The following is a 24,311-nucleotide window of genomic DNA, read 5'->3' on the forward strand; positions in this document are numbered from 1 at the left end:
AGCCTTCCTTCTGCCTTTAGTTTCTCAAATTTTATGACTTTGTTCCCATTGCTGCTGATTTTAAATTTCGTTTTTTTCCTGTTTCCTACATCACGGGCTGGGCGCTAATGACCATAGAAGTTTTGCGCCCTAAAACCACAAACAAAAAAATAACAAAAAAAAAAAAAACATCCAGGAGTCCATCTGTGCTTTGGAATGGTCCAGTCGTTCAGTGGTGTTTGTCAGGACCCCAGGTCATGTCGGAATCCCAGGCAATGAATTTGCAGACAGGCTATGCGGAAACTGCTTTTGGAGATCGACTTCTCTGCAACTGACCTGCGGTCAGTACTACACCGCAAGACTTTGCGGCTTTAGGAGACAAAATGGCATAACCTCAGCATGCACAACAAACTGTGTGCCATTAAGGTGACTACGAATATGTGGCAGTCCTCCAAGTGGGCCTCTCACAGGGATTCTGTGGTTCTCTGCTGGCTCCGCATTGGCCATGCTTGGGTGACACACGGCTACCTCCTGCGCTGTGATGACCCACCCCAGTGTTGGTGTGGTGCCCAGCTGACAGTGGCCCATATCTTGGTGAGCTGCCCTTCTTTGGCTGCCCTGCAAACGGACTCTTCAGTTACCAGACTCATTGCCATTAATTTTAGCTGACAACGCCTCATCGGCTAATTTAGTTTTACGTTTTATACATGATTGTGGTTTTTATCATTCTGTATAAGTTTTAGCGCATGTCCATTGTCCCTTTGTGTTCTCCACTCTAATGCTTTTAGGGTGGATGTTTTAATGTGTCGAAAAGTGGCTGGCTTTTCCTTTTTATTCTTGCGGTCGGCCAGCCATGGTAATCTACTCTTGTTTTTACCCCTTCTACCTGTTTCTTGCTTCTCTCTATGGTTTTCATTTCCTGTTTTTTCCATAGTAGTGTTGGTTGTCGTTCTGTCGTTCTTCTGGTTCTTCATTTCTTCGTTTCTCTTGTTATTGTGCTGTAAATCTCCTTTCTTTTCCATTGTGTAATTATTTTACTGGGAACAAGGAACCGATCACCTCGCAGTTTGGTCCCCCCCCCCCCCCCCCCTTTTTTTTTTTAAACCTACCTAGTTTTCATACCATTCCACTATGGCTTGCTGAAATCTTTATGGTGTGTCAGCCACCAGTACTATATCAGCGCACACTCCGCTGCAGGGTGAAAATCTCATTCTGGACCAGTACTATATATCTGCATAGAGCAGTGTTTGCATGTAGACTGGCTATAGTCTCCACATTCCAAGCTTTGTTCTGTGGGTTTGACACTTGCATATTTTTGTTACTTCATCCAGCTGTTACAGATGAAGAGACTGACATTATCACTTTGCTTGGTTCCTTTCTCCATTGAGTTATCGTGAGTTGTCTCCACCAGTAAGAACCACTCACATTGGTTGCACACACACACACACACACACACACACACACACACTTCATAGTATTTGTCAATTTCGTTGGTACCCTCTTTGCAACGCGTGCTTCCAGATATACCGTCTTAGCATGGAATTAAATGCAGCTTTAAGACTGAAAAATGTGAGATAAAGTTCCCAGTTCTTGGCTATACTTTCCTCCATGATGGCTCGTATAGTGTAGATGTGATCTTTTCTCTACCATTTTTGCCTAAGAGCAGCTTGCTCCTCCTCCATATCCACTTCCACAGCACTTCTTGGTTGCCTCTCCAATACTGACTTTCTGATCTGTAAGCTATTCAGCAAATGTTCCCAGCAGATAGGATAATTCAGATAGTCCAGGACGCTACCCACCTTCGTGCACAGACAGAAGAAAGAGGTGACCATCTTAGACACATGGGAATCGATGTGAATGAGAAAGCTGCTGCAGTCTGTCAGGAAATTTCCACAGGCATGTCATAAGGTGGCAGTACATTGGCTGATTAGGGAAGTCAGTGGCTGGAAGAAGTAACCCATAAGAAGCTTTGGTCAGTCAGACTGACTATTAAATCATGGCACATACCTTTAGAACTCTAAGAAAGGCTGAAATGGACCAATGGACCTCACGTGCCTTTGCATTGGCTTTGGATTGGAAATAATAATAATAATAATAATAATAATAATAATAATAATGTCTGAGAAAGGAAAGATGATGATGATGATGATGATGATGATGATAATGATGATAATAAACTGCCCGTTCACATGCTTATCTCTTGTGGCCTGTAGAGCACCGTGCTTTAACATAATGTGTTTTGTATGCTGGTAGGAGGGAAGCCAGTAGCCGAACCCTCAATTTTAGCTGAGGACGAATCAATAACAATAAAATTGTTGACATTTTGTTTGACATCTCGACTCCTATCCAATTTAGTTGGACAAAGGTTTTAATGTGTTTTTGGATGGCTGCTTCATCCTGTTAGCTAAACGATCAACCAGCCATCAGAACAGCATCCATTGTTTTATTAATACTATTAACATATGTTGACAGTATGAATAGCTGTACTGTAGATTTTGAGAGGGATGATCTATGACTGTGGCTGTAGTTTGTCCCCCGCTGCTCATTTTGCTAGAGTGACTACTTGTCAACCAGTACAATGATCTTGAGAAAGATGATGACCACACAGTCTATTGCCCAACAATTTTAGATCCATCTATCCATCCATCCATCCAGTATAGGCTTCATAAACTACTGACGATAGACAAATTGAGCTGTAGTATCACAGTCACAACTGTTCCCCTTCTTATGCAGTGGCGTAATTATGTTCTTCAATTTCTGTGGGATGCTATTCTCCTGTTGCACTGTCTGTAACAGTAAAGTAATTTCCTTTATGATTTTTTTTTCCTCTGTACTTGATTAGTTCCAGAGCTAACCCATCACATCCCACAGCTAAGATTACATTAATGCACTGAATTTAAAATTTTAAAAAATGTTTTTATTTGTTTATAAGGTAATAAACATACAATAGAACTACTACAATACTTATTTACAGTGAACACATTACTGCACTGAAATGGTGCAGATGTTAGATTGTAGTTACACACACACACACACACACACACACACACACACACACACACACACTTTTAATTTGAATCTCAGTATTTAACAAATTTTTTAACCACTTTCAGCCCATATACTCCTTGGAGGTTGATAACAAATCTTCACTGCTTGAAAACATTCTGACTAAAGTTCTAAATATTATGAAGCTTATTTTATCACTACGTTTTTATTTTGCCTAATGATTTAAGGAAAGCATGGAACTCCGAAATTAAAGTAGCTGTTCAGAGCTAAAGTCATAAATCCTCGTTATAAGAGCAATGTACCTGAAATTCCAATACTTTAGTGGTTATCCGTTAAATTATATTGGCAGATACTCGTGCAGAGTTTACCAAGAGAGAACCATTAAAGTCAGGCTTCAAAATGTTCATTTTGTCATTGATGTCTGTTACTGTAAGCAATGAATGCTAGAGGATGTACAGTATACAGAGTATCTGGCTTGATTCACCTAATTACAGAGTAGATGCACTACACTACCTAAAACCAGTATATAGATAAACTGCTCATTGTCAGCAGATAACACCTAAAAACTGTTTCCCACTATACAGATAAGTGTAATTGTCTTTCTCAATGTATTTCCACTTCCCAGATGATCTACAGATAAGCATTACAGAGAAAGGTTGAAAGAAATTAGCTGTAAAGGTTTTGTATTAAAAAAGTGAGCTTTGTCAAAGTACCATTTTTCCAACACACAACCAAACTGCCAAACATTAACATATTATCGGCTTGGACTACATGACAGACCATTATACCACCACAACTAATACTTTGTATTCACATTTGTTGGCTTTGCCAACTCACAACTAAGTTGTCATGTTTCAGCCTAACTTATACCTCAAGCTATGCTACAGATCCGCCTGCCACCACAACCTATGTTCCAAAAAATATAGACATTAAAAATGTTGTCAGTTTTCTGTTTTCTCCCTGTTTGTGCTTGTGACATCACACACCACAACGTTATTACATCATGGGATAAAGCCAACATCCACTATTGGTAATTAAATATTTTTCATTCCTGCCAAAATTAACTAAACTCTTAAAGACTTACACTTATTTTGACGTTATCTAAAAAATTACCTGTAAAGTTTCGTAGCATATAAATATTGGTATTTGCTTCACAGACTGCCTCTGTAATAACGAACCAAAATTTATCATGCTTTCTTTCCCCCACTCTTCATTGCTTTTCATCTGTTTTTCAATTTCAGAGCTGTGTTGAACAATCTCTACATCCAGAATGGATCACAGAAAACTCTTGTCTGAAGCTGACCCCTGTGAAGAAAGATGTTTTTGTCTTCTCAGAATTTGAGGGTGTTGCTTATGAACATTTGTGTAATAATAAATGTGTGTGAGTATAACAGAAATTTCTAATTTTGAAGAGAAAGAAGAAACTCCATAATATGGTACCTTAGAAATCGTATTGTTTTATGGCTTGCGTATAATAGAATTGTGTGTAAGGTAATAGTTAGTGTTTTTGTCTCCATACAGTTAATGAAATTACAAAAAGAGGTAGGAAGTGTTTTCTAGTATATCACGTAACTGTGAACTCTACTGGATGCACCTATGCCGTCTGGAGGCATTATATCTAGTGTTTTATCTATATTGTTTAATCTCCAATTAAAAATAAAAAACTGGAAACGGATGTATTACGTTAAGAAAGTCAGTCTTGAGATTTGCAAGAAAGTTATCTTCTCTTGTCTAATAAGTTTGTGAAACTGAGGCAATGTTTAGTGAAAATAATTTGATGTGCTGGTTTGGTTGTATAAAAATGAAATGTTGCTTTATGTGTACTAACAGCAGCACTGTAACTAAGTACAATGTTCAAACAGTTGTCTGTGGAAAGGGGAGTCAGTTTGGTTTGCAGTGAAGAGTATGCACATAATGTAATTATTCTACAATTCACAGAAATTGCATTTCAGTGATTTAAACAGTTGAACCACAGTGGCATTTGAACTTAAAAATATGGCTGTCTGGGTAGCACTGTGAATGATAACAAAACAATTAGCACCAGTTTTTATCTCAGAGCTCTCTTTTCGTCAACTTTGGGTTCTGTAAGTTCATTCAGTCTCCTATTTGCAATTATGTGACTACTGGATCATGCTTGCAGTGTGGTATTTCATTGCAAATGAGTGGATGCCAATGAATTCCTGTTTAAAATTGTACAATTAATCAGATTTGTATGTCATCAGTCAACTACTGTCATTGCTCACTAAGTTATATGCACTGTTCTTGATCACCAATTCAAAGCTCTATACCTACTTTACACTAGTTGTTCCTCATTGGAAAAAACACCCAAGATATTTTCTGGACCGTCCCTACACAAAACTAGAACGGCTTGATTCTTGGCACATTAAACACTAGTTCTTATTGTTCTCACAAACAACCATTTTACAAATTAGGGTACATGGGACTTCAGTCTGTAAGGTCTAGGTTCAAATAGTGCTGGCACTGTGTGTGTGTCAGTCAGAAAAGAGTGTAAACAAATGAGAACTTAGGCCAGTGCAGGAGAAAACTGAAAGTTTCATAGAGGCCAATTACAGATATTTCAGTCAGTGTAGTTAACTGTACACAACTACGTGCATTGCATGAAGAATGTTTGATGACTTACATTAATCACTTTCACGACCACTCTTGGCTGTGTCAGTATGTGACAGTCACTTGTGTGTGTGTGTGTGTGTGTGTGTGTGTGTGTGTGTGTGTGTGTGGGGGGGGGGGGGGGGGGGTGAGAGAGAGAGAGAGAGAGAGAGAGAGAGAGAGAGAGAGAGAGAGAGAGAGAGAGAGAGAGAGAGAGAGAGAGAGAGAGATGATCGAATTGTGTTGTCTGTGTTGTGAAAGGAGTGATTACTAGTCAGTAGTACTTATCATATCATCAACTATTTCTATTACACCTTTACATCTCCTGCACTGATTCTCTACCTCCTGCATTCGGAAACACTGCCTTTCATTCTGTTACTGTGAACATTGTAGAAGGGCACGGCATGAAAAAGCAGCACCATTCGGTCTTTAGAGATAACAGACTGAAAGGCAGTGCCTGTGAGTTTCTGAAGGTTTGCTGCAATCATTCAGTTGCATCTGTGTGTGGGGTTATATTTAATAGTTATTGAAAAAATAATTGTAGGTACAGTATCATATTTAGCTACTTGGATGACTGCCTCGTAGGCTACACCAGAGTAAAAAGTACGTACATACAGGAATGTTTTTTTTATACAAAAGTGCACCTAAAATGGCAAAACACAAGAGATGTTGCCTACCCGCCTAAAACTGGACATCATGAGAAGGCTGGAGAAGAGTGAGAACTGAAACAATTTTGTAAGTGAATTTAATAGTACATCTTCATCTATATAGGATATGAAAGAAAAATCAACAGCTTGAAAAATTTGTCGCAGTCTGCTTCTGTTAAAAATCTAGATGTTAGGCAGACTCCAAATAAACATAGGTTAGGAACTACAGATAGTTCTGTGTAGGTGGTTCGGTGCTAAGAGAGCAGAGGGACAGCCAATAAGAGGGTCATTGTTAATTGAAAAGACCAAATTTTTTCATGAGGAATTAGCTTTGTCCACAAATGATAGCTCTGAAATTGCATGAGTGATAAATTCTACAGCTGCTAATTAACCGGGTGCATTTTCAACAGAAGTATTTGACAAACAGATTGACATTGACAGACATTTGTATGAATTACTAGCTAACTGACAACATGATCTAGTAAAATTTGTTGAGTCACAGGAGGTACAAGAAGCAGTGACGAAAAAGATAATTTTTGTTGAAAAATACCTTAATCCAAGAAATAAGGTAGCATTTCTGCAAGGTTCCAGAGGACTCGGAAGAAAGTTTCACATAAATCATCATTGGTCCTTACATGTCCGACAAATCCCATGTCCTCGACGTCGTCAAGTATCTACTTTTCCTGAAGACAGTGATACCAATTAAAGTGCATCAAATTCTTGATAACAATTTTTATTAATTAGATTTTCCTTGTTCTTATTCAAGTAAGTGGTACTTTTTTATTCCTTAACTGACATACAAAAATTATTTATACTATTAAAATTTTCTAACACTTGGAGATTTAAATTCTTTTAATAGGGCTGTACAGTATTCGACTTCAGTTTAATTTGGTTATTATAGAAAAGTGATAAGAGGGACGTTAAATAAATAAAGCAATGAATGTTTTTTAATTGATCAATTTCGGTTGAAAAAATTCAGAATTTGTCTTGGGACATCATGATATATTCTCACTTCAGCCCCTATAGTTTTGTGACGTTCTGATAGGTGGTAGCACTATACATAGCTTTCAGAATGCTGTCTGTAATGGAGATGTGCTGCAACCAGAGTGCTGTCATTGAGTTTGTTTTGGCAGAAAACCAGAGCATCAAAGATATTCGTATGCACTTGCAGAATGTCCACAAAGATCTGACATTGAACAAAAGCAGTCAGTCATTGGGTGAGGCTTCTGTCATCATCAGAACAAGGTAGTGCAAACATGTCCAGCGAGCCGCACACAGCTGTGAATTTTGCAGTGTTGGGCTTGGGTGTTCATCACAACACAAATGGAAACACTCTTCTCCTTCTCAATGTCAACACAAGATGTCACAAAAGTGTGCGCACCTGAGAGGAGCTCATAAAACTTAGATTGTCCTTACTCTTCCCCCATACAGCCCTGATTTTGCACCCTCTGACTCCCATCTTTTTGGCCCAATGAAAGGTGCACTTCATGGAAAGCAGCACATGGATGATGGGCAGGTTACTGATGCAGCGAGACCCTGGCTCCGATGTCAGCCAGTTGAATGGTACCGTGCTGGGATACAGGCCCTCACAGTAAGCTGGCGTAAGGCTGTCACATTGAATAAACATTATGTTGAAAATCGGATTTTATAGCCCAATAGTGGGGAATAATTGGTGCATTGGAATCTTGAATAAAACCAACCTGTTTTCAGAGATAAATGTATTGCATTGCTTATTGAGCATTGTACATACTTTTAATTTTTTTAGTATCTCCTGTTGTATTTTAAAAATAAGGTACTTGTTTTCATAAATTAAGACTACAGGTTTTGCTTTTTTATTGTTTTATTTTTAACCACATTTTTAAAAATGACCTTGATAACCCGCCATATTTAGTAATCCAGCATTAACGGATCCCTGAGCATGCTGGATTAACAAGGTCTGCTGAACTATGTCTTGCAACTCAACCAAACTTCTTAATTCTTAATAATTTTGATCACTGTGTTATAACAGGAGAAAAAGAGAACTTAAGACTTAAGTAAAAGTGTCATAAGTTGTAGAGAGAGATAATGGACAGGTAGGCAGCTGCACTTTTACAAGAATGGGATAAGGAAGGCATAACAGAAGTTTGAAACATGACAAAGAGAATGTGAATCTCAGAAGACAGCTATTTATCTTCTGTCAGTTCGTCTATCCTTCCAGAAAATTCTAAAGCTGGATTTATTTCAGCTCTTCTGTACCCATTCTAATGTGGTGCTATGAATGTAAGTTATGAAGCATACCGCACTAGAGTGTAATAGCAATAGACAAAGATAGTTCTGAAATGGAACTGGCTACATATGTTCTTGAAGTGAGAGGTCATTCTACTTCTGTCTGTGCCACCAAGAGAGACAGGACAAACGAAAGCTGCCACTTATTTATGGCTACTATAATGCAATGGAATGTGAACAGTTTAACAACACACCTGGAAGAATTAAAGCTTTTAACAATACGTGCGTGCTGGGGTGAAGTACAGGAGAGTTTCTTCATGTCAAATGTCTATCCCAGTAAAGAGAAAGCAACACATTTCAGGACTGTGAACTGACCATCCACAGTCACTGACCTATCACTCTGCTCTCCCACAACTGATATTGTCCTTTGTGAAGTGGGGAAGGATTTACACTTCAGTGACCATTTTCCCCACTTGCATCCAATGCCACCCATGAATGTTTAACAAAGCCACTGGGACACTTAACAGCAACCTTACTGTATTCTAATGTAGATCCACTGCCAAGGAAATGGTAAAGTATGTAAATACCATCATTAGCAGGGCTACTGACATCTCCTTTCCAAAGTTGTCTGTTAAACCTGGCACATGGCAAGTTCCATGCTGGAGCAAGGAATTTCATTTAGCCCGTAGGTAGGATCGGCGAGATTCTGAAAGTTCAAACATAATCCATCTGCTGACAATATTACAGCCTTTCTCATTGTTCAGGCAAAAGCTTGGGCTATTATCAGGGAGAAGAAAACACTTATGGCAAGGTTGTAAAAAAAACTGTTAACCATTCCACATCATGAGGAAAGGTATGGAAGTAAATACAAAGGAAAGGTGATGTGTGACCATACAGGACAAAGGTGTTCTAAGCATTACACCCCAGACACTGTAGCCCAGACGATGGTGAAATACCTCAAGCAAATTGCATCTAATGTTAGTCAAGGTTCTACATTTCAACTCATTTTAACTCATTTCAGTATTATTTGAAGATACAGTGGGGCTTTAACTCCTAAATCCAGTAACACTGGAGAATACAGTCATCCCATGTGCATGTATGAGTTAAAACATGTGCTATCTGTGTCTCTTAATACAATCCCAGGACCAAGTGCACTAAGCCATGTTGTGACGTTTGAATATTGCATTGAAGAACTGTCTCCTCATGTTTTAACAGAATTTGGTCGGAGCGACAATACTCGATTCTTGGAGTTTCTCCCGAAACCTGAATGTACCACTTTACACCCGACAATCTAATATTCCTTGAGGCAGTGGTACAAGAGGATAAATTTTTTTCTGCCATCATTGGTAGCAGTTAATGAGAATATTTTGTTACGTTAAAGGGGCCTATAACATCATATGGAGATAAAATATCTGAAACTGAATGGGGCTTGTCTACCCATCATATATCATTGTTCCTTTCTGGAAGGTAGATGTAGAATTGACAGTGCACTCTGAGATCAACATAATCAGGAGAATGGTGTCCCTCAGGCGAGTGTGTTGTGTTCCTCTTTTTGCTATAGCCAACACCAACACAATAACCACAACCAGGAACCCTGTCAGATTCTATCTTTTTATGGATTACGTTTCAATTTTTATTAGTCTTCATCTCAAGATGAATGTTCAACTGCAACGAACCTTAAGAAAACAGTTATGGGCTAAAATACAAGGTCTTCAATTTTTCCCTGGCCAAATGAGCCTCTGCCACTTTCAGTTGAATAAGTTATGATTTTAATAAGCCCTAACTGTGGGTGGGGGATACAACTCCTGTCTTATCAGTAATCAGTAAGGTTTTGGGGACTCATCTTTGATAAAAAAACTCGCCTGGTTTTCACTCGTGAATCATCTCAAAGTAAGTGTTCTAAAGGTACTAAACATCTTAAAGTAATTTACTGTTAGATACTGGGGCACCCAACAATCATCATTGTTTAAACTGTGTAGTTATGGCTGTACACAACCGTTATACTTAAAGGCCTTGGACTCTTTCATAATGAGTGCATTAGACTGGTAACAGGAGCTTTAAAGACAAGTCCTATACCCAGCCTCATTGCACTTGCCATTAAGCATCCATTGGAAGTTCCTCATGATGTGGCATATATATGTCTGCCAAGTCCCCCACTCTACAGCCTTTAATATTCTTGTCTGACCATCAGTAGGACAAGTGTTCGTAAATTGTTGAAGGGCAGTGAGAGTGTTTGGGTTAGAACAAAGGAGCAGCTTGGAGAATTTGATATGATGGATCTGAATGATTTAACACAGGTTTGGAGCAAAAGGAAGCCTTTTACAAATTTTTAGAGGAGAACGGATGTTTAACATTTATTTACACTGATGAATTAGTTTCGCCTGTCAGTGCATTTAGGACTAGACTTCCAGTAAAATTAAGTCTTTGGCACAAAGCTCCAGAGCAAGGGCACTGGAGCAGATTAGGTACAGTTGATGGAATGACTTTCTCATTTGCTGGTTTCCTAAGTGCCCTACAGACCATTCAGCTACTGTACCCAGCATACTGTGGTCCAGAAACATGCAAGACACACTTTCGATGCTACAGTGTAAGGAAAAGGAAATATCATGCTGCCGAGTACCAAGCCATGTGGGAATCCTGGAAAATGAACGAGCTGACAAGACAGCAAGGGACGTACGCAAAGACAGTAATGCTATCTCCTTCAATGCTATTACCTCATTGTTGAAGAGTGTTAAGTGGCGATGGGAGAATGTGTGACTTGACATACAAAATAACAAATTAAGGCTGGTGAAGCATACAGTTTTGGCCTTGTGAACATTATTCCATTTACACAGATGGAAAGAAGCAGATCCACCACAACTGAGAACAGGCCATTGTCCTCAAACATACAGCCTGGTGCAACAGCAAACACCAGTGTGTGGTGCTTACGGTGTACCAGTGTTGGTGCTACGCATCTTACTTGATTAAATTTTTATATTTGGATATGGGCACAACAATTGTTCGTGGTATGATTTGTCCAACTTTTTAAACAACAATGAGGAAAATACTGAAGTTCTAAAGATTTGGTGTGTTGGCAAGACATGTGGCTAAGTTATTGCCTGTCATTTTTATGTTTTTCATAGAGGCTGGTTCAACTATTTTTAGTTAGTGATCAAGCCAGTCATATTATCAGAATAAGTTCTAAAATTTTGACACTATATCTATTTTTCTTTTTAATATATATTGTGAAACTGACTCAAATTTTTTGAGAACTTTGACAGCCATGTTTAGAATGGTTACTTTCCTGTTATTAGCAGTAACTGAGCCACAAGTACCAGTGAATAACTTTTAGCATTTTTTAACTAATTCCCTTTTTATGACTATATTTTATTTAAACATGAGTAAAGAGCACAAACTTGCACGTGAACCTACATGCTCCCGTTAGTGATTTTATTATCCATTGTAATATCTACATCTACATGATTACTCTGCTATTCACAATAAAGTGCCTGGCAGAGGGTTCAGTGAACCATCTTCAAGCTGTCTCTCTACCATTCCACTCTCGAACGGTGCGCGGAAAAAATGAGCACTTAAATTTTTCTGTGTTTGCCCTGATTTCTCTTATTTTGTCGTGATGATTATTTCTTATTATATTAAATTTCAGCCTCCAGTTGCATAAGCAAAGAAACTTTAACTAGGTTTCGGCTATAATAATGTGGCCTCCTTCAGAAATGTCACAATATAAAATTAAAATTAAACCATGCCAGATATTGGCCTTGTCATTGGTAGAAGTGATGCAGTCTTATAACTATATACTGTATTTTAAGTTTGACAAGGCCAGTATCTGGCATGTTTTAATTTTATATTGACATTTCTGAAGAAGGCTACATTATTATAGCTGAAACATAGGTTAAGTTTCTTTGCTTATGCAACTGGAGGCTGAAATTTAATATAATTACATTCTACAGTTACTGACTTTGCTGCACCATGCTAAAAATATTCAAAAATGATCATTACTCTCTATGTAGGTGGGTGCCAACAGAACTGGTGATTGAAGTTTCATGAGAATATCGCGTCGCAACGAAAAAGCCTTTGTTTAAATGATTGTCACTCCAATTTATGTATCATGTCTGTGGCACTATCCCCCCTATTTTGGAGTAATACAAAATGAGCTGCCCATCTTTGAACTTTTTCGATATTGTCTGTCAGTCCCACCTGATGTGGATCCCAAACTTGTTTATAAGAAATCAGTTTCTGTTCTCATTGCCAGACAGTCCTTGAAATGTCAGCTGTGTGACCCCAAGGTCCTCATAACTTGCATGAAATGAACCAAATTTTCATAAACATAGAATGTGTTTTGTCAATCTAACTCTAATTGTTATTAGAAGTGTTGAAGATCTCAGCCTCATTTTAACAAGTGAAGTCTTACCTTGTTTGTTAATCATTAGAATTGCTGGAGGAAAACATTTTCCATTTTTAAATGTGGCTTATTTAATAAAAATTCAGATGACACAGAGTGCAGTATACGTGACATATTGTGGTATAATTTCTCAGTTAATATTGCCATGTTAGATCTTGAAATGAAATCTAAGGTGTAAGGTAGGGATAGTTTTCCGCCCCCAACTCATATTCAGTTGCCTTTAAATGCTGCCCCCCCCTCCCCCTCCCCTGTTCTTGTCACTTAATCATTTGTGAAATTCGTAATGTAGAAATCATTTTGCTAGGTGTTCTTGTGGTTATGCTGTCATTTTGGTCTTCAGCTTATGCATAACTAATATATGTAATTGGTGTTTTAGCAGAATAGTTGGGCCACGCTGCATTCTAACTTGCCTCACAGAAGGAATTTCAATACCTGAAGGCCGTTCTGCAATTTACACTGTGGGAATGAGGGGACTCCTAATTAGCACCACTGGTTTTGATGGTGAACCAAAGGTAGTAATATATGGTACAAGGAAAATATTTATTCTGTGTATTTCAGCAGTTACAATGCTTGCATGTAAAATATAATGCCTTGTATTTCAGAAAAAAATTACAAAACTGGTAGAGTTCATGGGAGGTGTTTTTACCAACAAACTAAGACAGAGTGTCACCCATCTTGTTGCACATTCTGTGCTTTCAGAGAAGTACCAGGTAAGCCCTTGATTATATCCTGCTTTGAGAATGTAACTTCTCCTAGATTACTATTGCAACATGCAGTTTATTTTTGCGATATCCTTACGTGCACATCAATACTATATTGCGCTGTGCAGGGTATTTAGTGGGAATTGCTCTCCTACCTTGTTAGCCTTTTAGTCTTTACAGTCCCGTTCGCAGCTAATCCACTGATGCTCATTTTTACTAACTTTAATTTCTGTCATGAACTATCATACAGTGTTCTGCCTTTTTTCTGTAGTTTTCTCTGAGCAGTAAACTGACATCAGTATTAACATTGGTTGTAACAATGTTTCTGCTTATCAATAATTGTTGTGGCTCTCCTGTTTCTCTCAGTACTTCAACTTTAATCTGCAGGAACACACACAAAAAGCCTACTGTGATTTCCTTCAAGTCAGAGTTTCTGCTCCTTACAGGCATGCACTCCATATGTAGCTGAGGAAGAATTTTGTCTCAGGATTGAGGAAAATGGTGTTTGTCAGTGGTTTGCTTTTCTGGAGAAGTGATTCTAGTACCTGGGCTGTTGTGCTTTCACATACTTTGCACTTGCTCAGTCTGCTGTGAGACAGCTTCCCATGTACTTGGATGTAGTAATGTCAGTTTTTTACCTGTAAAGTGCATGACTACATTTACTTTTCTGTCCCTTATGCATTTTGTCATTTGTATTTTTTCCTCTTTTTGGTTCCCCTTGAACTGTTGCCCCATTGCCACTAACGTCTAAAATTACATAACTGCATTGTTTGTGTACAAATTGAATAGCAGTGGTGTTGAACCAAATCTTCATCATTCCTTTTTCATAGCCTTGCCTGCACTCTTTCTTCACATGTAATGGCACTCTGTTTCATGCAGAATTATTCTTCAGTCCATATAATCCATCCCTTTGTTCATCAGTTTGAATATTTTGATAGACTTTGCTGAGTGCCTTCTCTCTATATGTGAAGTGGATGAAGGCTAATTTGCTGAACATCAAAGAATTCTTAGCCGTTAACCATAATGTGAATATTACATGTGGTGTTCCAAATTACTTTTGAAGTGTAAACTAGTCATCTTGTGGACCTTCTGCTTTCGTTTGCAGGTGGTGATAGTTAATGCTAAGTGTTTCTTCAGAATTGTGTATAATTTCTCCTTTTATGTATGAAAATTTTCAGTTCCAGATTTTTATGATTTTTCAATCTATTTAATGCTTAGTCATATTTGTCTTTAAATACTGTGTACAATGATTGTCTTGGTCAGCCATATTCATATTCTAGAGAATGTACAATATGTATTGCGGCATTTGTCTTGCAGCATTGTTTGCTGTTTATTGTAACCCAATCTTCATAGCCCTTTATCTATATTAATATGTTCTGTCAGCTGTCTTTTCCTTTATGGTTCCTGCATTCCAATCCTTCGTAGGCTTGGTCCTTTCCCACTTTCCTGAAATTATTCGTGTCCACACTTTGAGATGTGTTGCCATCTGTACTCTTCATACTGCTATACCATGCCAGCTATGCCCTATCTGTCCACTGTAGTCAATGTTAAATTTATTATGGTCATTTACTTGATGTCTTGATTATTCACCCTGTTGGTATGTGGTTTTGCAACACCACCTCGGTAAGTAATTTCCATCGAGTACAGTCTTCCTGTCATTTTCTTTGTCAGTGCCCACACTTCTGATGCATATGACTCGAAGCTTTTCCACAAAACTCGTGTACCTCCATTTCATAATGTTAGATGTATCCGCTCAGTTACGATGCTTGATTTCCAAGTTTTATTCTGTATGTCCTGATTGTCCCTGCCGCCTACTGTCAGTGTGATACCTTGTATTTAATATGAGATTATTTTTTTAAAATTCTCTTCTCTGTTTCTAAGACTTAAATTTCCTTTCCTATGACTACGTACTGTGGGTTCTAATATATTAATATGCCACTTCTGGCATTCCTCTACTAATTTTCCACATCAGTAACTTGAGTCTTCTTCATTCTTGGCTACAGTCACTTGTCTACAGACAATAGGCTGTACATAGTGTTATTTCCTAATTGCATGGGCATATTTTCCTCCAGATTTTAGGGGCATTATCTATGTATATTTTGAAAAATTTTGGAAATAAGCAAAAGCGCTTATAATTCCTTGTTAACTGCAATCATCCAAAACATAGTTACCTATTTTCACTATACTTCTGCTGTCTATATGGACAGGCTGCTCCATAGGGCACGGGCTCTCCAGGGTGCCACTAAGCTCACAGTTGGGCGGACACAGCTGCTGTACGCTACATTCCATGTGGTCCTATTGCCCCTATTCTGCTCGTGAATGAGGCACTAGGCCATGCCTGTCTGCATGCGCCTGACCGGAGCCGTAAGATTGTGCAGGCTACGACCTGACTGACTGTGCACGTCAGCTGCTTTCCTGCACCCTGCCCACCTTAACTGACGGGAATCAGCTGCCTGACAGCAGGTGCTCGGGCTGGAACAGCCTGATAGAAAACTTTTTCACTGTATTGATAGAAATTGTAGGAACTTTAGAGAATATTTTCATTCACATCTGTTTCATTACATCAATCCTTAATGGAGAACACATCTTGTTTTCAGATTCTTTACCTGTAACCTTACATTGCAAATATGAAAAGGGATGTAGCGTTCAGTCAGCCAGTACAAGTTGTTATTGTATTTTTATGCATATAAACATTCAACATGTGATTGTGATTTTGGTTATTGTGACAGGAGTTGGTGTTTAGAAATACTTAAGATTTTGTAGAGGACACTTCTGTTAACATTTTGATAATTTTCACTCGGTACTAAATGCCTGTCAATTGTTTCAGAAAGCAACTGAGCAGGGCATACCTGTCATGACAGAGAAGTGGGTGCTGGAAGTGTGGGAAGCTAGCAAGCTCAGAAATGTCCATGCAACAGATGACGAATTTATGAATTATAAGTGCCCCATTTTTCACAACTTGTGTGTGACATCATCTGGGCTACCCCACAAAGAAAGAGACACGATTAAAGAGCTTATAAACAGTAATGGTATGTATATTTCAAGGTATTGCAATTTATTAATGTTTTATCTTTGTTCTACCATCTCATCGTTAATGTGTCCTCCGTGTGAAAAGTCTTCCTATGTGAATGAAGTGTGATACTGCTATAGTATTCCTATAAGGGCCTCAGAAGCAAAGTGATACCAGTGAAATTTTCATACTTCTGACATAAATGACTTAAGTTTAAAGGTATATTAGAAAATGGTTTCAAATTTAGTAACTGTTAAACCTTAGAAACTGTATTATTATATTATATCTATAAATTTCTCTCGTGGAAACAAAAGAAGGGAGAATACAGCATTTTCCGAGCTGTTAAATGGTATAATGTCATTTATGCTGAGTGACTATAAATGATTCATTCGTTTTCAGAGTTCTGTATTTTTCAAAATATTAAATGTATAAATATGATTGATACTTGAATTGAACTGTAAAACTCGCAGAGTTTGCGTTGTGTCCACTAGTTGGTATTATGGGTGCAGTGCCTTGACAAAATGGTGACAAAGTAAGAAAAGAGTTATTGTTTGTTGGAATATGCGAGATGTTTATCTGTTACAACAGTGCAGCATACATTCAAAAGGAGCTGTGCAGAATGACCACCACATAAATAGAGAACTGTGTCTTGGTATTAACACTGTAAACAGAAAAGTACCAATGGACCAGATGCAACTGCAGAGAAGGTGAAAGTAAGTTTCGTACCCAGTCCAAAGAAATCATTGTTCCATGCACTTTGAATACTGCATCTGACTGTCTGGAAGATTTTGCCACAGTGATTGCATTTCAAACTGTACTATCTGCAGCTCGTGCATCAATTATAATCGAAATAACACCTAAACGAAGGACTTCCACATTGCTCTGGATTGGGCATTGTGATGATGATGTGGTTCTGTTCCCTTGGCCTCCCAGGTTGCCTGACTTTGTGCCCTGTGACTTTTTTCATTGGGGAAACATTGATTGTCTTTACATACCCTCCCCGGTACCGAGAACAGTGGAATAGCTCAGAGAATGCTTCAGTGCTGCTGCTGCTATGACCATTTGCACGATGTCACCACTTAAGATAAAGAATGAACTTGTCAGTTTGACATGTCGTGTCACCAGAATGACATCTGTAGAGAGCAAAATGCAAACTTGCAAATTCATGGTTCTATTCGTGCATCAGCCATGTTTTTACATGATCTTTGAATACAAATGAATCATTTATAGTACCTCTGTGTTTCTCTCTATTGAAGATCTTTTAGAGGAAAAGTGATAAAGATCCAAGTTGGCTGTTGTGTCAAAGAATTTCTCTGCTGTGATCTGCTGATCGAACAGTAACTGTTGTTACAGCATTCACGTTGGCTGTATCTTCAAAAACAGCCTCGCTCATCGTGACACTTAGTCTTCTGTTGTTGCTCTTACAAGGGAACCTCCCCATCGCACCCCCCTCAGATTTAGTTATAAGTTGGCACAGTGAATAGGCCTTGAAAAACTGAACAGAGATCAATCGAGAAAACGGGAAGAAGTTGTGTGGAACTATGAAAAAAATAAGCAAAATATACAAACTGAGTAGTCCATGTGCAAGATAGGCAACATCAAGGATCATGTAAGGTCAGGAGTGCCGTGGTCCCGTGATTAGCGTGAGCAGCTCTGGAATGAGAGGTCGTTGGTTCAAGTCTTCCCTCGAGTGAAAAGTTTGCTTTTTTTTATTTTCGCAAAGTTATGATCTCTCCGTTCATCCATTGACGTCTCTGTTCACTGTACTAAGTTTAGTGTCTGTGTTTTGCGACCGCACCGCAAAACCGTGCGATTAGTAGACGAAAGGACGTGCCTCTCCAATGGGAACCGAAAACATTTGATCGCAAGGTCATAGGTCAACCAATTCCTCCACAGGAAAACACATCTGATATATTCTATACGACACTGGTGACGGCATGTGCGTCACGTGACAGGAATATGTTGTCGACCCACCTAACTTGTACACTTGGCGAATGGGTAAAAAGATTCTTCTACCTTGCTCGACTTAGGTTTCCTTGTGGATGTGATGATCACTCCCAAAAAAGTGATGAAAACATAAGTGTTTGTCACATAAACTGCAACAAATGAATGCAACAGTTTCACAGTCGCACAGTTTTCCCTGTGCTCCGTCAAAACATATGTTTGTTTAGGTGTAGCGTCCCCATACTACGGCGCAGTTACTTCGCATCGGATGGACGGACAGATAATAATTGTCTGAAAATAAAAAATTAAACTTTTCACGCGAGGGAGGACTTGAACCAAGGACCTCCTGCTTTGCAGCTGCTCATGCTTACCACGGGACCACGGCGATCCTGAGCTCAGACTATCCTTGATGTTGAATATCTTCCGCATGGACTACTCAGTTTGTATATTTTGCTTATTTTTTTCATAGTTCCACACAACTTCTTACTGTTTTCTCGATTGATCTGTGTTCAGTTTTTCAAGGCCTATCCACTGTCTCAACTTATAACTAAATCTGAGGGGGTTGCGATGTGGAGGTTCCCTTGTTAGCAACTTGCAGCTAGCAATCAGGCACGTACATGTGGCTCTCATTTAATTTTCAGTTTGGCCAAAATCTTTGTCATGTTCACTGAAAATGAGTCCATGCTGGGATAATTTATAATGAATTGAATCAGTTGATGTTTGTAAAAATATTAAAGTTCAGATTATGACAGCCAGAATAAACAATGACTTTATTCTCATGCTGTGGCATACTTTTTGAAATTTTCAACAAACTAACTTTTTCCTGTGAATGCCTTTGAGCTACACTCCCATCACTCTCTTTTTGGTTGTTCTCATCTTTTTCCACTTTTCTCCTAGTTCTTAATTTCAGTTGTCATTCTTCCTCCTCCTCATTTTAATCCATATTTTCTTGTTACTTTGTCCTATTGTCTGACAGTTGCTGATTCACATGAAGTAGTTTTGATCTTGTATTCTCTCTGGTATCTCCCCTTAATATATATATACCCATCTCCAAAGAGGAAACAGTTGGTTCAGAAAGCTAGTTTCTTCCTTCTTTTAAGTGCATGTATCAGTAGCATGTGGAATTTTGCATCCTTGAAAATATTTACAGGCTAGCCATTCTGTCTCACTGTACATTAAGTGCTGCTTATTTTCAATAATTCGTATTTGTACTTTAATATTTACTGTTAAATTAAAGAAGGCACTACATTTGAAATGAATAGTGTAAAAATAAACTAGAACTTCAAACACGATATATTTGGTCATCAGTCAAATGTTTGTATATTGTTGTGAAATTTCTTACAAAGTTTATTGCCTGAAGATGCCTGACTGATAGTTTTTGTCATTAAATGATAGTATTGATTAAAAAAGAAAAGGGATATCTTACATGATTTAATGAAGTCTTCACACTTCATAAACTGCTTAAAACATTGAGGTATAGTCATTCAGTTGATTTATGTTTGTACAATCAGAAGCAGAAAGTCACTTTTCATTGTTACATTCCATGCAGCATGCTTGAATTTGAATGAGACATAACAACTTGATGCTCTTCTGGGTGCCATAACAGGATTACTTCCTTTCCTTTGGGAAACGTCATATTGGTGGTTAAAGAATTTTCATGTCATAACTGATATGTAATGATAGTAAGCTGTTTTTAAAGCAAGGACTCAATTAAAATTCATGAAAATTGGTCATTCTTATTGGGATTTGTTATATAATTGTGAGCAACATTTAGGCGATTATAGTAACAAGAAGTATGATACCACGCAAGTTGTCAAATGGCGTAGTAGGTTGTGACGTCGTAATAAGGAACTGAGAACAAATAAGATGAGGGTTCTTGTGCCATTGTATTAATACTTTTTTCACCTTCGTGTTTTCTAAAAGGTTGTGGGAGTTTCATATAAAAATAATGGATGTAATTTATGTAAGGTATGATGTTCTGTAAATATAAGTGCATTCTCTTTCAGAAATATGTTTGTTTGATTTGGTGAACTTTTATAAGTTGATGCCTTTACTGAGTGGACATGTATCTTTCATTTTTGTCTTATTACACATTCACAAATATAAAGTTTTATTTATATAATAGAGGGAAACATTCCACACGGGAAAAATATATCTAAAAACGAAGATGATGAGACTTACCAAACAAAAGCGCTGGCAGGTCGATGGACATGTTTGTATGTCTATCGACCTGCCAACGCTTTTGTTTGGTAAGTCTCATCATCTTTGTTTTTAGATATATAAAGTTTTATTTATGTATACCACAGACAGAGCAACATGACTATCATATGGTCAGGAAAGGAAATGTTCTTTTTAAGAGAGCTAATGAACAAATTATCTGTGCATCCATTTTTGTGAACAAACTGTATTGGTGTGTGAGCCAGATAAATCTGACAGCTGCCACTGGAGAGTGCTGAGAGTGCAAAGTCATGTCACCCAGCACGTGCCAGGTCTACGTGCACATCAACGTTAGCTGCCCCATCCCGTATGCTGATGGCTTTAGGGCATTACGTCTAGTCAGTATACAATACTGATACATCACTGAATGAAAGAAAATCTAATTTTCACATGTCAATTTTTAATACATCTACATCTATTCCCTGTCAGGAACTACTTCACGAATGTTTGAGGTCTTAAAGTTGAAGTATCACTGACTGCCCTCAAATTCCACTTTAGTACAAAATAATGTTCCTTTCACAAGATGAACAATTCAAGATACTGAAAAAAGTTTTGGCACGTGATACTGCACAAGAGAGAGAGAGTATTTTACTGTGTGGTTAATGATATTAATTCGTATCTACAAATATACTGAGGCTACTAGTTGACTGTCCTGCAGTGCAAGGTTACTGATTATCCAAACCTTATACTGAACAGGAAAAGAAATAAAATCTGTATACAGCATAACACTAACATGTCACCTCCTGTGCATCTCACCCACATCCACTCCCAGTAGTTTTTGGTGAGTGTGAGGGAATGGGAGAGAGGGAATCTTGTCCATGTTAAACTGTGATCTCCACGTAACTGTAAGTCAGTTCTAAGGTTTGAGGGAGGTGATGGCATACTGCCCTAATGGGACTATGCCTATTAAAGCACCTTTAAGCTCAAACCAAGCTTCCTGTAGAGGACAGCTTTATTTTCCAGTACACTATAGGCATACTAGGTATGGCTGAAATTTCTCCAGGTGTTCCAGAGCTATGTTGAAAGGTACAGGAATAACACTAATGATGTTTATGAACAGTGCTAACATGCATGTTTACTTGCTTATTGCCAGTTTCTTCGAACTACAGGATATACATCACACTGCAGTGCACTGCTTCCCAGGTTCTGTGGCAATCTCTTGTGCTGTTTAGCAGATGACAGGAAGTGGGGGGCCATGGGCATTTCGTTGTGTGGTGTGTTGAGGTTACGCTTTTAGGTGATTAACGTGCAATGATGTCTGCTCACCAGAAAGAGTTAAGTTTTTCAACTTCAGGTCACACAACAATGCATCGGTAGGTCTTCCCCTGACCAATTCAGTTACACTTTGAGTTGCTATATAACATGAAGACGAGAACTTGCTAATAACTCAAAACAGGTTGTGATACCATTTATGACCTGAAGCTGAAAATTTCATATTAATTTTTGTGTGAATTTAGTATTTCAGTCTCTTGGAAAATGCATCAAACATTGAAGATGATTATACAGAAAATTGTCTGACATAATCACACATCATCAGATAACACTGCTTTACATTCAAGTTACATATATAATTGCGGGCATTTGTTCTTATTAGAGCACACGTCATTGTTGGAACTCTGGAAATACGTAAAATTCGTGTGTTTTGTTTTATTTTCATAGGTGGTGAGTATTCAGGCAAACTTATAGGTGACCAAACTCATATGTTGGTTATCCAAGAACCTTATGGAGAAAAATTCAAGTACGCATCACAGTGGCAGCTCCCTTGTGTGCTACCTGCATGGGTTCAAGATAGCGTAAAGAATGGTTACGCACTTCCAGTTGAACCTTACAGTGTGAAACAGAAGCAGAAGTCGTCTACACCAGTGCATGATGACCCTAGTGAGTGTTTTACTGTAATGTGATTCCATCTGTGTCTAGAATATGTGAATACGAGGGTGGTTTGAAAAGTTCTCAGAACAGAATAGAAAAAAAGTACTTACATCACTGAAACTTTCCTATTTTTCAATGTAGTCTCCTTGTAGGTTAATACACTTGGTTCAGTGATGTTCCAGTGCCCTCATCCCATCTCGAAAATGAGTTTCCTCCAGGCCTGCAAAATATTTGCTAATTCCAGCTATCAAATCTTTGTTTAAAGTGAATGTTCGCCCACCAAGAAAAATTTTCAGTTTTGGGAGGAGATGAAAGTCTGATGGAGCCATATCAGGTGAATAAGGTGGATGCAGCGACTATTCATACCTTGTTGTTGTTGTTGTTGTTGTTGTTGTTGTTGTGGTCTTCAGTCCTGAGACTGGTTAGATGCAGCTCTCCACACTACTCTAGCCTGTGCAAGCTGCTTCATCTCCCAGTACCTACTGCAACTTAATCCTTCTGAATCTGTTTAGTGTATTCATCTCTTGGTCTCCCTCTACGATTTTTACGCTCCATACTGCCCTCTAATGCTAAATTTGTGATCCCTTGATGCCTCAGAACATGGCCTACCAACTGGTCCCTTCTTCTTGTCAAGTTGTGCCACAAATTTCTCTTCTCCCCAATTCTATTCAATACCTCCTCATTAGTTATGTGATCTACCCATCTAATTTTCAGCATTATTCTGTAGCACCACATTTCAAAAGCTTCTATTATCTTCTTGTCCAAACTATTTATCGTCCATGTTTCACTTCCATACATGGCTACACTCCATACAAATACTCTCAGAAAATACTTCCTGACACTTAAATCTATACTCGATGTTAAAAAATTTCTCTTCTTCAGAAATGTTTTCCTTGCCATTGCCAGTTTACATTTTATATCCTCTCTACTTCGACCATCATCACTTATTTTGCTCCCCAAATAGCCAAACTCATTTACTACTTTAAGTGTCTCATTTCCTAATCTAATACCCTCAGCATCACCTGACTTACTTCAACTAGATTCCATTATCCTCATTTTGCTTTTGTTGATGTTCATCTTATATCCTCCTTTCAAGACACTGTCCATTCCATTCAACTGCTCTTCCAAGTCCTTTGCTGTCTCTGACAGAATTACAATGTCATCGGCGAACTTCAAAGTTTTTATTTCTTTTCCATGGATTTTAATACCTATTCCGAACTTTCCCTTTGTTCCCTTCACCGCCCACTCAATATACAGACTGAACAACATTGGGGAGAGGCTACAACCCTGTCTCACTCCCTTCCCAACCACTGCTTCCCTTTCATGGCCCTCGACTCTTAGAACTGCCATCTGGTTTCTGTACAAATTGTAAATAGCCTTTTGTTCCCTGTATTTTACCCCTGCCACCTTCAGAATTTGAAAGAGAGTATTCCAGTCAACATTGTCAAAAGCTTTCTCTAAGTCTACAAACGCTAGAAACGTAGGTTTGCCTTTCCTTAATCTTCCTTTGAAGATAAATCGTAAGGTCAGTATTGCCTCACGTGTTCCAACATTTCTACGGAATCCAAACTGATGTACCCCAAAGTCGCGGGTTCTACCAATTTTTCCATTCATCTGTAAAGAATTTGCATTAGTATTTTGCAGCTGTGACTTATTACTGATAGTTCGGTAATTTTCACAACTGTCAACACCTGCTTTCTTTGGGATTGGATGTATTATATTCTTCT

General features: G+C 38.3%; 1 protein-coding gene across 4 annotated transcripts in view; it reads left to right on the forward strand.

The window, feature by feature from the left end:
• LOC124781688 (DNA topoisomerase 2-binding protein 1-A-like) overlaps positions 1-24,311 on the forward strand; it is a 274,059-nt gene that overhangs the window by 39,933 nt on the left and 209,815 nt on the right. The window contains exons 2-6 of one of the 4 annotated variants that reach the window (XM_047253880.1): positions 4,227-4,366; positions 13,220-13,358; positions 13,446-13,553; positions 16,372-16,573; positions 22,375-22,593. In XM_047253880.1, coding sequence (XP_047109836.1) covers positions 4,227-4,366; positions 13,220-13,358; positions 13,446-13,553; positions 16,372-16,573; positions 22,375-22,593 — 808 coding nt within the window. The remainder of the gene's footprint in view (positions 1-4,226; positions 4,367-13,219; positions 13,359-13,445; positions 13,554-16,371; positions 16,574-22,374; positions 22,594-24,311) is intronic. The other 3 variants (XM_047253881.1, XM_047253882.1, XM_047253883.1) reach the window with 3 other exon arrangements.

This window comes from Schistocerca piceifrons, chromosome 1 (assembly GCF_021461385.2).
Source record: "Schistocerca piceifrons isolate TAMUIC-IGC-003096 chromosome 1, iqSchPice1.1, whole genome shotgun sequence".
Classification (NCBI taxonomy): Eukaryota; Metazoa; Arthropoda; class Insecta; order Orthoptera; family Acrididae; genus Schistocerca; species Schistocerca piceifrons.